Raw genomic sequence first — 13551 nt, forward strand, 5'->3', positions numbered from 1 at the left:
AATGATTCCTTTCCATGGATAACAATGTGTAATGTTAAGTTTGATTATTATACTATTTAAAAAATCTACACAAATAAACTAAAAGTTAGGGTAAGTTATATTTTTCATCACAAAAATGCTGTTTAACTTACAAAAAAAATAAGTCATACCATGCTCCATTATACGCATTAATATATTGCTTATTTAAAAATTACATTTAGAAAAATGTGCTTGTCTATGCCTTTTTTAGGGGCACAGCTATCAGAATAGCAAATGATTTTCCGATGGATTTCAGAACACATTAGGGTGGGCGTTTGTTTAGATCTTGAATGTTCTTGCTGAAGATTATTCATTTTAAGATTCAACAGCACACACAGTCTCTGAGAAACACATGTCCTCGACTAGAACCGCCTTTGGCATCCTTTTCTTATCCTCAGGAACAAAATTCAGGCCCCCGGGACTTCTTCATCCGAGAGAGGCACCCCTTCTCTGATTCACAAGGGGACATCTCAGTTCCTGGGTTCAAATCCTCCCTCAGCCAATTTTCAGCTGTGAGACTTTAGGTAAGTTAATTAACTTTTCTGTGTTTCGGTTTCTTCATCATTAATTTGGGGATAGCAGTCTGTACTTCAGAGGTCTGGTGTAGGGTCAAATTGATTGATGTAAAGTTTGAGGGCAATTCATGACTGGTGCCTGATAGGTACTCAGTCGATAGAAACAATAATCACCGACATTGGGAAGAGCTCACTCTTTCTAAAGAACCGGCATGAATAAAGAGAGACTAAGCTTCACGGCATCTTTTCAGTTACATACACTCAGATTTTGCAGTGGAGCAAAAACTTTAGATAAATGGTCAAAATTATTTAGATGAAATATCTTCTCTTCAATACTCTTGCATTAATTGTTTAAAAATAAAATAAAAAAATACAAAAGGAGAAAAAAAAATCCTGGCAAGGGGACGCGTTCTGAGAGTTGTTTGAAAGCAGCCATTGTGTTCAGGTGGCCGACAGGCTACTGTAAACACGGTGTGGAGGAAATCGCAGCCCATTGTGAGTCCGCAAAAGGGATGTCTTTCCAGCTAAACAGATCGCTATCAGCCTGACAGAGCCGCTCGCGTTCCTTTTTGCTCCGTCATTTCCTTTACTAAGTGTCTGTAAGATCCACCCACTCTGGTGGTTCTCAGGATTACAGGTTTTTAGGTCAAACAGAGACTCTGGGGAGCGCCTGAAAAAGCCAAACACAGGCAGTTAGTTACATTATGCCTGAGCCCGATGACATCCTCCCCGCCACTGTCGTGTGTCGGGGGAGCTGCTGTGCCCCAATTCGTGGAGCTTCTCTCCCTGGGGGACCCGCGGCAAGGCAACCAGGACCACGGGTTCGCTTCGCTCTGAAGTAGCCAGAAGTTTCCTGGAGCGCGGCAGGCTCCGCGTGAGCACCGACTGCAGGAGCTCGCACAGGGGGCCTGCACGCGTTGTCATCCTTGGGCAGCTCCAGGATGGACGAGACCCAGGAACCTTTGGCCATGACCGTCCACCTCCTCGCCAGCTCTGGGCATGGCGCGCAGCTGCAGCAAACTCTGGACCAGCTCCTCGGATGCATTTGCCCGGAGGTTCGTCTCTTTCTGGTGTCAGAGCGGATGAGCCCAGTGAAATACTACGACAAGGGCCACCCGAAGCGATCTCGGTTCCCGGGGATGTCTGTTCTGCTCTTTCTGCACGACAGCCTCGGAGAGGAGCGACTGTTTCGCGTTCTAGACTCTTTGCGGCGCTGGCCGTGGAGGTGCTACCCTGCCCCGATCGCGCAGGGCAGAGCGTGTCCCTCCATCCTCGCCAGGCAGGACTTCTACAGTCTGGACAGCCAGATGCCGGTGTGGGGTGTGAGGCAGGTGCACTGTGGCTCAGAGATCCTGAGGGTGACGCTCTACTGCAGTTTCGATAACTACGAGGACGCCGTCCGCCTCTATGAGATGATTCTGCAAAGGGACGCCACCTCGCAGAAGAGCGACTTCTGTTTCTTTGCGCTCTACGCCACCGACAGCTTCGCCCTTCAGCTTTCCCTGAAGCAGCTGCCGCTCGGAATGTCCGTGGACCCGAAAGAGTCTTCGGTGCTGCAGTTCAAGGTTCAAGAGATCGGCCAGTTAGTGCCCCTCCTACCCCATCCGTGCGTCCCCATCAGCCGCACCCGGTGGCAAACGCGGGACTACGACGGCAACACGATCCTGCTGCAGGTATGGCCGGTTCTCCTCTATAATCGCGAAGAAACGGTGTGGTTTTACGTTTGAGAAGGGCCTGAGAGACGATTGAAAGTAGGGGTTCTCAACCGTGGCTGCACATCGGAACCCCTGGAGAGCTTTCGAAAATTCTCGGGGACTCTCTGGGGACCCAGGCCTGGGCATTTTTTAAAAAGCTCCTTGGATGATTCTGATATGTAGCACGTAGTGGGTTTGGGAGTCGCTGACCTAATAATATCCCCTCATCTGACAGAGAAGGAAATTCAGACTCCAGTAGGTGGATGGCTGCCTCTGAAACATTTGTCGACCAATTGCTTGTGTTCAGGAAATATGTTTTTGTCTCTCCAGAAAAGGTGCATATTCCGGAAGCTAGCAGGCATAAGCAAGCATGCGATTCTTTTCATTTTATCAACAAACCTTTAGATAAGTTCATCTTTGTGTTCTTTATTAGCCATTTAAAAAAATCATCTCTCATGAAGTGAGCAATTCACATTCTTTTTCTTCTACAGCGTTTCTCATGTCCCCTTTCTCAGCTGTCCCCACAGCTGTCCTTGCTCGGACTCTCTTCCTCCCACTTTGTTCTTCTGTTCATTTCTTTTCCATTCTCCATCGCTGCCCCTAATTACTCCACACAGCCAGCCAGCCAGCAGCAGCCAGACAGACAGACAGACGAACACACACACCGCACACATACACTCACTCTCTCTCTCTCTCTCTCTCTCTCCTCCATTCCCATACTCTCACTCACTCACATTTTGGTTTATGATGCCTTGAGAGAAAACTGCAGATCTTGCTCAGAAGCCTGCTGCTATAAAAGAGCAGGTTAATGTCAATGGTTTTGGTTAATCAATTAAAATAAGTGCCTTTCAAAAGATCGGTTAATTGGAACAGACTGATTTCAACTCTTAAGTAAGCGAGTCTGGCACTGTTTTGGGGTTTCCGATTATCTGCATAATTTGCTTCCATGCAATCTTTTTTCTCACTGTAAGAGATATTCTTTTTTTTTTTTTGCTGTGTCTTGGAGTTACATTTAGTAAGAGACAATATTATTTTCCCTTCATGATGTTACTCTTCCTCTTAACAACTTAATCATTTTTCAATGATGTATATTTTCTTGTTTCTCAACTGTTTAGAGCAAATCGAGTGACAAATGATCTTTCTAGTGACAAATGATTTTCTTGTTCATCATGGTACTTGCTAATGTTCCCTGAATCATAAAAAAAAAAAAAAAAACAGCTGTCAATTTTTAACATTGTACAAGCATTTCTTAGAAAGATGAACTCTAAATGTCAGAATTCCTACAAGTGCATTTCAATTTATTTTTTGGCAGGAGGAGCTTTATTCTCCCTCAAGGCATTTATCTCAATCACTCAGCATTACATTTCTCCTAAAAATTATTCATTTCAACCGCACAAAGCTGCATTTCTGCATTAATAATGTTGTTCTCACTCTTGCCTTATAGTCTAAGGATCTTAGACTTCTCTTCAAAGGTGAAAATTGACATTTTTTTTCTCATAAAAAGATGGCAGAAATGGTCAGCCATATAACGAAAATCACTTTCAATCGTCTTGATAAGACTACCTAATGCCGGGGGCCTAATTTATAGATTCTATATTTCAATGTGCAAAAAATTGTATTTTTTAGGGATTAAGCTTTATTTATCCAACAGATATCTAGTGATCGTTTACTGTGCGTGAGGCACTGTGACAGGCGCTGGCGATAACAGTGATGAAGATGTGTACAATCCATCTCTTCTAAATGGCAAAGTCTGTAGGAAGATTCAGAGAAGTAAGCAGGCACGTGCAAAGCAGTGTGGTAGCAACTATGATAATAGAAACTACAGGCCGCCAGGAGGGCTAGTAGTAATATCAATGGTGATGATAATAACCAACTCATGTTCAGCGCTACTATGCCCCGGATACTATTATCATTTAATCCTCCCAACAACCCTATGATGTTGGTCCTAATTACTATCATCTCCTTTTATAAATGAGGGAACCGAGGCACAGGAAGATTAGGTAACCTGTCTAAAGTCACACAACAAATAAAGTGCAGAATCAATGTATAGGATCACTGAACTCTGATTCAGTGATATTGAGAAAGTTTCCAAGAGGAAATGATGTGTGAGATGGGAGTTAATGATGAGTAAGGATTTTTAGGAGAAAGGGATAGAGGAGACATATCCTAGACCAAGGAAAAAATGTACACGAACACTGGCATTAGGGAAAAAAAAAAACAAATAATGTCAAGCAAACTGAAAGAAGTTCAGTTTCAGCAAGTGGAGCTTGAAAGGAAGGGTGAATTAGCAGGCTGGAGGAAGAAAGGGAAGACTGTGCAAGGCATGGCGGGCCGTCCTAAAAGGCTTGGCTTAGCTTGTTATCCTAAGAAGAGTAGGACGCCCTTGAAACAAGAAAGTGACATGATCCAAACTGTTTTCAAACTCCTTTGGTGGTAGAGTGGAGAGTAGATTAGAAGGAGGTCAGAGCATCCTTGGGGAACCCCTTTAGATGACCGTCGGAATAATTCAGATGAGAGATGATGACTGCCTGCCCTAGGGTTAATGGCGGTAGACATGGAGACAACATGGATGGACATAAAGGACATTTCGTAATATGATTCACGAAATAAGTCACATAGAGAAAGACAGATACCATAGGATCTCACGTGTATGCGGAACCGGAAGAACAAATAAATAAACACATCGGAAACAGACTCCTAGATCCAGGAGCAAACTGGTGAGTGCCAGCCGGGAGGGTGCGGGCGGCCGGGTGAAAAAGGTGAAGGGACGAAGAAGTACAAATTGGTCGTCACATAGTAGTCACGGGGCTGTGAAGCAAGGCACGGGGGATACAGCCAGGAATACTGTAATCACTACGGACAGTGCCAGGTGGGCGCTAGACCAGTCGAGGAGATCGCTTTGTAAGTTACGTAAGCGTCGGACCACTATGCTGTACACCTGAAACTAATATAAAATTATATCGAATGTCAACTCTAATTTAAAAAAAAAAAAAAGCTAAAAAACAAAACAAAACACAAACTTATGGCTTTTCTCCACCAGGTTGGGAAGTCTGATACTAACCCTAGATGATTTCTGAATACGGAAATAACCATTCCAGTTTCCGTTTCCTGAAGACAATGCTTCTTTGCGTCCCATAAAAGGGTAGAACAGAATGTCAGATGATTCTCCAGGAGGCAAAGGCGGCAGCTCAGGCTTTTGAAGGACTACTTGTTCTATTCAATTCCGATGATTTTCTGAAAGTCTGCCATGGGCACGGCGTGGCAGAGGGTGAGTGGGACGTAGTCTGTTCCTGACACTCAGTCGACAGACACATGGTTACATTTGTCCCTCCTTTCCTTGTCCCGTAGGTCCAGTCGAACCCAGGACCTGGCGTCAGGAAGGGTGAGCTCTCCTTTCTGAGCGGCGTCTTGGGCACCAGCGCGCTCCCACAGGACTCCAGGCAGACCCGGGTCTCCACGGGGCAAACCCTAGAGCCGAGGAGGCGAAGGGGCCGGGGCAGGCGGGTCAAGGTGGGCTCTCTGGAGTTCCCAGAGCCCGGTGGGAGCCTGGCCTTAGAGAGCAGTAGCGGCAGCTCGTGGAAAAGCCCTGGCTGCCGGTCCCAGGCCAGCCGCCCCGCCGCCAGCACGCAGCCGCCTCTGCCCTTCGCCCACTTGGATCCCGGGGCAGGAATGAAGGTCCTTAGCAGGGAAAACAGCTTTGAGAAGCTGGAGGCAGAAACGAATGTCGACACTGGGTGCACTGTGGTCAACTCTGAGCCCAGACGATCTGCTCTGAGCAGATTTCCGAGGGATCTGCAGACCAGCTGGCCACCTCCCTGCTCGCCAGCCTCCTGCGTGGGGGCAGCTGCCTCCAAAAACATGAGACTCTGGAAGGGAAGGGTCCATCCTTTGTCAATTGCGGGCCAAAAGGAGCTCAGTGCAAGGAGGATAATCTCACACTGCTCCCTTCCTCTGCCAGTCCAGGGCGAAGAAAAAGGAGGAGAAGAAGAATTTTTTATATAGCATGAAACCAATGTGGGTTTCTAAAACGCAAGACAGGATACGGCATTCTGGAAACAAAGCACTGTTTCTTGTTCATCGGGCGGGGCCTGAGGGCTAGCCACGCTCAGATCTGTATTGCTTTCATTTCAAATGTTCAAAGTCCAACGGTGCTGTCAGTGGTCGTTCAACTGCCATCATGGTCACAAGGGAACAGAGCCAGCGCGGAGGGAAGAAGCCCTCGCCGGAGTCCTCAGAGACACACTAACCGAGCGGGGAGTGGCCAGTTCGGCACCTATCAGGATAATTTGCATTGCATGCAAATGAGCTGAATGTGTTATGCGCTGTTGATTAGTGCATGTAATTTGGTTTTAATTTTGACTGGGAATGCATAGCTCATCCCCTTGGACAGTGTGGACTAGTTGTTCCTTTAGTGTTTGGTTTTGTTTTCGTGTTTTAATGTGACCTCTTTTTGGTAACTAGGTACATCTGCTAACGAGTTTGCCTTTAAAGTTGTTCGCCTGAGTTAACATGCAAAGTGTTTTGAAAATTAGGAATAATTATTATTATTTTTTTCTGTTTAATGAGAGGAAACACTAGAAGCCAAAAAAAAAAAAAATCGGGTCAAAAAGGAAAGCGAGTTTCGGGGGTTTGGCTGCTCCTCCGTTTCTCATCGATTTCTGCGCTACTCCCAAGAGGCCAGCGGTTCGTGTTGCTAAGAGAGGAACGCGGCATCATTGGGAGACTTGGGATCTCCACTGAACATGGCGGGAGGATTGTATTGGTTGGGTCACTGGAGCGGGATTCGGGTTCTTGCGGCCACGTTCAAATTCCTGAATTTCTTTGCAATGCTCACGCATTCATTCACGGACACTTTCGTTCATGCAAAAAATATTTTGGGGGCACCTAAGTCTGAATTAGAAATCGATAGATAGGATACACACATTCCGTGACCGTCGAATCAAAAGTATTCATGGTTTCGCCTGTGTGATAAATCCCTTCCATCGACTCTCATGAATATGTTGAGATCCACACGTATTCTTCGGGGAACTTCTCCCCTGGTTGTCTCTCACACTTGCTGCACGAGGCTGTGGTCAGCGCTCACTGCGGATGGAGACTGGGCGTATTGTGCATTGCAGTTATTATCGTAATTTTAAAAATCCTCAATTGCTCATATGCTGCATTTTTTTTTTTTTTGGTTGGATCTATACACACGTTTAGAAGAAGTCTGAGGTTTGTGTGTTTCAGTAATTGACAAGGTTATTTGACTCTATAAACTTCCTTCCTGGGACAGATGTTACATAAGACTACAAATGATGGCTACACTGGATCTTCTGGTTACTTAGTACACATATATGGGGAGAAGGACCAAATTATAGCGCTGAGACTAGGCCGAGTTTGGGGTGCTCTGCCCAGCCTGGATCAGAGCTGCAAATAGACAATTATAAGGCTCCTAAATTGATTTTTTTTTTTTTTTTGGTCTGTACAACATCAATATATTCCCATTCTCATTTTCTCTCTCTCCCTTGGATTAAGGATAGATTTTAGAAAGTGGGGTGGATCACTTAATTTTGGTATGGTTTTCTGTAATAACATTTAAAAAAAGGAAGTCTTATTTAAGTTGAACTATTGAGCTGCCTTGCAAAGCACAGCAGGGGTACATTCTGACATTTCTTTTTCCCCTTTAATGAGGTTACCTAAATTTCTTTAACGTAATAAGAGGATAAGAACGTCAGTGCATGGAAATGATGAAGAATTGGAGAACTGTAAATGAACACGTTGCAAAATTGACTTGTAAAATGATACACTCTCAAAATGTCATCTACTCTATCTTTCCACCCCATCTAGGAATCCAGTTTACATCACAATAAGGTGGAATTACCAGTAAGCGAGGTAGAAGAGGCCCAGATTTTGGTTTCAAGCATTAAAATTTGCTATTTATGTGACCTTGAACTGTCAGCCTCTCTGAAAGGGGTTAACTCCATGATAATTTAATCCAATGTATTAAATTAGTCAGACCCTTAACTGTAATGATATTGTATTCCTTAAAATGTAAAACGTGTCACTTTCAAATCTGAGAGACTCCTAGTGATCAGGTAATTTTATTTTTCCTTACAAGTGTATTAAAAACCAGTTGCACTGCTGTCGTTTGGCTGTTTTTTAACCTTATCAAGACTATCTCGCACTTTTTGCAGGTGTCATTTGGACATTGCTAAACATTACTAGAAATGGTAACTTTTGGAAACTTGTGACTGCATCTGTCCCTTAGGGGAAGTAGAGCACCTTGACTTAGGAAGGGAGGTGGACGAGGCCCCTCATCTGCACCCGCGTCTGCCCTCTGCTCTGACGAGCATTTGTCCAGGGATTCTGGTCCTTCTGTCACTCCTCCAACAATCTGTTCACCACATCCGGCTACGCGCAGAGGCACCGAGAGCGATGGAGGGCAGTGTAGGGAGAGGGGGCACCCCTTTCTTCCCTCCCAGAGGAATATGGAGAAAGAGGAAGGGAAGGTCCAAGAAGAGAATAGAGCCAAATGCACACACCACGTTTTCGGTTGATTTGAAGCTCCTAAATTTTGTCTCCATGTTATAGAACTTATTCTGGAGTTCCTGAAATACTTAATACCATCTGATTCTCTTGTATCTTCTTTAAACCCTCATGGTTAAGCTTTTCTCTCCTTTTCTTTTTTCTTTTCCTCTCCTTTCCCTTCCCTTTCCCCCTCCCTTCTTTTCCCATCTCTCCCTCTCTTTCTCCTTCTGTGTGTGTGTGTGTGTGTGTGTGTGTGTGTGTGTGTGTGTGTGTGAATTCCATACTCTCTTCATTCTTCAGTCTGTCTTGAAACCCTTCGTCTCTGTAACACATCCCAGATTCCTCAGCCCGCTGCGAGGACCAGAGTAGGTGCTTTTGCAGATATTTTGTTCGGTGGATGCACGGCAGGGCTGTGGGAATGCAGACGATGCCGGAGGTGGGTGATGGTCTTAGTCAGCTGGGGCCGCCGTGATGCAATGCCACAGGCCGAGTGGCTTGAACGACAGACATTTGCTGCCTCACAGTCCGGGGTTGGGAAGTCCAAGATCGAGGTGCCGATACAGTCGGGTTCCGGTGAGCGGTCTCTTTCTGTCTTGTCGGACAGAGGTCGCCTTCTTGCCTTCTTGCTGTGTGTCCTCATGTGGCAGAAAGAGAAACAGCTCTGTGGTGTCTCTTATCAGGGCACTAATCCCTTCACAAGGGCCCCACCCTCATGACCTACTCACCTCCCAAAGCCCCCACCTCCCAATACCATCACACTGGGGTTAGATAGGGCCTCAATATAGAAACTTGGGGCGACACAAACATCCATTGCACAAGCACGTCCCGTGTGCCAGACCCTGGGGATGTGGACGTCAGGTAAGGCCCACCTCCTGCCTCCGTCTCCAGGAGGCGCCCGGTGCCTCGGCCAGCGAGCCTCACTTCAAAGAAGCATGTTTCGTCCTCAAGAGACACTGCCACACTGGACGGTCACGGCAGGAAGGGAGCCGGTGCTCTCGTCACAAGGGTGTTTGAATTCCCGCAGGCGCGGACTGTGGTTGATTCAAACTAACACCTGTCACAGTCCTGCTTATAATCCCTCTCGTGGGAGAGCATACGCATCTTGGAATTTTCTCTTGCCTCGCACAATGGTCTAAGTCACAAAACTAAGTGCGGCTGCATTTCAGGGAGATTTTTTAATCAAGCGAGTAGACATTCCCCTTGTTTTCCACCCTCATTAGTCTGTCGCTAGAGGGCGCTGTGGTAACACGATGGAATCACCGTGGGGTAATTCATTCTCTCTCTCTCTCTCTCTCTCTCTCTCTCTCTCTCTCTCTGTTTCGTCCCAAGAAAAGACAAAGGAGGTATTTTAAAATTAATTTATGTTTAAAAAATACTCCCATGGAAGTCTCAGCAGGAGGCAGAGCCTACCTGAACCACAGTCCACCTCTGCTGACTTGAACACCAGACATAGACACAGCCCATCAGGTATATTCTTCCTGGAGTTTTAATGCTCTTTGCAGAGATGGGAAGGCTTCTTTTTTTGGAGGCGGTGGGGGAAGGAGACTTCTTTAGAGTAGGGGAGCCAGGCAGCAGCACCCTGGTCCTGGGGAGACATGACGTCAGTCTTTCCTACCATAGAGCCCGCAGTCCACACTGGTCCCAGAGTCTGCTTTGGGCTGTAATTCTACCTTTTGTTCTTGGGCATTTTTTGAGTCAGGCTCTCCAGCCTTCTGATAAACTCATTCTCGGCATGAATCAGCCGGAATCAGTTGTGTTCTTGCACCAAATAACTGAGATTGATACAGACTGAAACACTGATAGAAGTTAAAGCCAAGTACAAAATTGGGGCACCATATTAGGGAATTGAATTTTCGAAGGGATAAACAAAGATGTTAAACACTGTTCAGTTGGGGGCTCGACGTCTCTTTGAAGTTCTCTTGGCTTTAATTCTTTTGATGTTTTTCCTTTTGGGTTGCTTCTTTCTTCTCCCTTGTGGCTGTGATACTAAGAAGACCTGTCCCCTCCCCTTTAGCAGGCTAAGAAGGAAGCAAGATGGGACCCACCAGGGTGTGGGTGAGGGGCATCTGGCTCTAGACTTTTGTCCTGTCTAGACAAAAATACTCCTATGGGCTACATGCGGTCTGGCCTACATCACCAGAACAGAGCCTTGAATTAGAGCCCTTTCATTGACAAGCGAGAGAGGCTGAGAACTAATTTAAACAAGAAGGGGGAAGAAGGAAAGCTCCTGAGTTGTTTAACTAAAAGATGGTCCCAGCATCACATCTCACCAGCAGAGACCTCTAGTGGAAAGAGAGCATCTTTTCTCAGAGCCCCAGGAGAAAATTCCCAGAGGAGGCTCTGATTGGCCTGGCCTGAGCCACATGTCCATTCTTGGACCAATAACTGTGTCTGGATAATGGGGTTCTCTGATTGGTGAGGCTGTGGCTTTGTGTCTATTATTTGGATAATCCAGAATGATCTCGTTTCAAGATTGTTCACTTAATCCTGCAAATGAGAGTGTGAATGAGAGTTGGGGGAGACACAGGGAGGGAGTCAGCCCCACTTGAATATCATGTAGGTCCTGAACAGGAAAGGGACTTTTTTTTTTTTTATTGATCGGAAGAAGTGAGAAGAGATGTCAGCAGGCAACAAAAATAGGCATTCACTCCTGGCCCAGACGGTAGCTGGTAACAAAGAAGGAGCACCTTCTCCGTAGTCCTTGTGCGGGAGACTCTGGATGCAGCCTCTGATCATCTCTCTCTTGCAAAGAAGATGCCTTTGAGCCTCTTTTGTTTTCCTTGGAGCCTGATTAGTTTTATAGAGCTGTCGTAACCAGTGACCACAAACGTCATGGTCTAAAACAAAAGAAAGCGAGTCTCTGACGGTTCTGGAGGCCGGCAGCCAAAATCAAGGTGTCGGCGGGGCCAGACTCCTTCGGGAGGCTCGCGTAGAAAACGCTTTCCTGCCTCTTCCAACTTCTCCAGGCGTTTCTCGGCTGCGACTACAAAATTCATCTCTGCCTCCATCTTTACGTCACCTTCTCTTCTTTGTATCTCTCTCTGTCTCTTAGAGGGACACGTGCTATTGAATTTAGGGTTCACTTGGATAATCCAGAATGATCTCGTTTCAAGATCGTTCACTTAATCCTGCAAATACCCCTTTTCCATATCATGTCACATTCACAAGTGCCAGAGGTTAGGATACGGACGCACGTTTTATGAGTTCACCATTCAAACCACTCCAGAGCCCTTATAATTAAGTGATCCTTTCTGGTTTAGTTTATTTATCTGTATTGTCTGTCGCTCTCCCTTTGCCCACCCTACTTCTCCCCCTAACACACATGCGTGCGCATGCACACACACACACACACACATACACACAAATATAAACTCCATCAGGGTTAGTACCTACCTGTTATCCACGTCACTGTGTCTGCAAATCCTAAAACAGCACCTGAGCCAGAGTCGACGCTCAGTGAGAGTTAGTGGATTGCATGAATGAAAGAATGACTTGCTCTCCTTGGATTGTACTCCGTGAGCATTTTACTCACACATTTAGTACTTCTAACCCACGGCGTTAGGGTTTGTATGTGTGTATCTCTTGTCCTCATGTTAATACACACTCTTTCTCAAGCCCGATTTTCATAATTCTGGGTGATCATTCTTGCCCTTTAATTCAGAACGACAAAACTTATGTGCCACAATATTGTGTTAGACGATGCCCTAGGAGTTACTAGCAGGTAAAGACATGTATAAATCCATATTGCATATGTTCAGTTTTATATTAATTGCCCGTCCAGCTGTAAATAATTTTGGCTTTTTCCCCTCTTGCCAATATTTTTCTCATCTCAAATTACGGGTTAAGCTAGCAATCATTGGACCATGTGTGCTTCGAGCCTTTGAGTTTTGTTTGTTCGTTTGTTTGTTTTTGTCATTCTAACTCTACCTTCTTCAATTTTTATTTCCTTAACTTGGCCCTGAATAACTGAGGCGGGAAAGGGAGGTTTCGGATGGACAGTAAACCAGTTGCAACAGGTGGATGAGTAGCGAGCTACACCTTGTTTGTGACTGCCTTGAATCTAATTTTTCAAAAAGTCATAACGAACATGCTCTGCCACCCCAGCAGCCGCCTCATCAGCCTGACACACCTACTGGGAAGAAATATTAATGGAGAAATTTCTATTGAGACGCTTCATAGCTACAGAGATAATTAAATGGCAGCAGCGATGCCCCATGGCTTTGAGGGTTGGTGTGTGACGGGCCACGTGAGCCCTTCCAGGGGCCTCTCGACAAGCCTGTCTAGAGCCCCTCCCCACAAGCAGCGCGGGGCTAGACGCGGAAAAGCTATTTGCCTGGTTTGCAAGCAGAGGGGTTTAAATCGACTCCTGCAGCTTTCTCGGGAGAGGAAAGTTCTCAGATCGCTGAGGAAAGTTGTCAGCGTACCCCGGGGACCAGGTTTCAATTACTTTGCACATTGCTCTGCTAAATGAGCAAGCTTTAAAAGGGCCCCGCAGACACCACAAAAATGTCTCCCGAGTGCAAAAACATAAAAACATAATCGTCCTGCTGTAGATGTCGCCCTAGAAAAGCTAACACAGGACTCCTCGCAATGCAAACCAGACCGCGAGCAGATGGCGAGGTGCATGATTGGAGAGCAGAGCGCCTCCTTCAGGGGTCACTCACAAGCGTGCCGCGCGCGGATGTGGGCGGCGGTCGCTTCCAGTCCCGCCCGTGCGCGTCCCAGCGAGGCCGAGTAAATTTCATGTGCGATTTGACTTTGGGAATATTTGCAGTTTGCATAGGAAAAGGGGATATTGCAATGAGGCCATTGGAGTC

General features: G+C 46.1%; 1 protein-coding gene across 1 annotated transcript; it reads left to right on the top strand.

Annotated features, from left to right (window-relative positions):
• Positions 1 to 1152: 1152 nt before the first annotated feature.
• On the top strand, positions 1153 to 8349 carry FAM124B (family with sequence similarity 124 member B). The gene is made up of 2 exons (XM_016122899.2): positions 1153 to 2206; positions 5576 to 8349. Exons 1-2 carry the CDS (start codon positions 1475 to 1477, stop codon positions 6227 to 6229), a joined length of 1386 nt encoding a protein of 461 aa, XP_015978385.2. The 5' UTR covers positions 1153 to 1474; the 3' UTR covers positions 6230 to 8349.
• Positions 8350 to 13551: the final 5202 nt, after the last annotated feature.

Source organism: Rousettus aegyptiacus, unplaced genomic scaffold (genome assembly GCF_014176215.1).
Source record: "Rousettus aegyptiacus isolate mRouAeg1 unplaced genomic scaffold, mRouAeg1.p scaffold_m13_p_2, whole genome shotgun sequence".
In the NCBI taxonomy this organism is placed as follows: domain Eukaryota; kingdom Metazoa; phylum Chordata; class Mammalia; order Chiroptera; family Pteropodidae; genus Rousettus; species Rousettus aegyptiacus.

What these genes read in the sequence shown, in the direction of transcription:
- FAM124B (XM_016122899.2), top strand. Translation starts at nt 1,475, where the DNA reads ATGGACGAGACCCAGGAACCTTTGGCCATGACCGTCCACCTCCTCGCC. An exon ending in GCAACACGATCCTGCTGCAG is followed by an intron (nt 2,207 to 5,575) that starts GTATGGCCGGTT and finishes CTTGTCCCGTAG; the next exon opens with GTCCAGTCGAACCCAGGACC.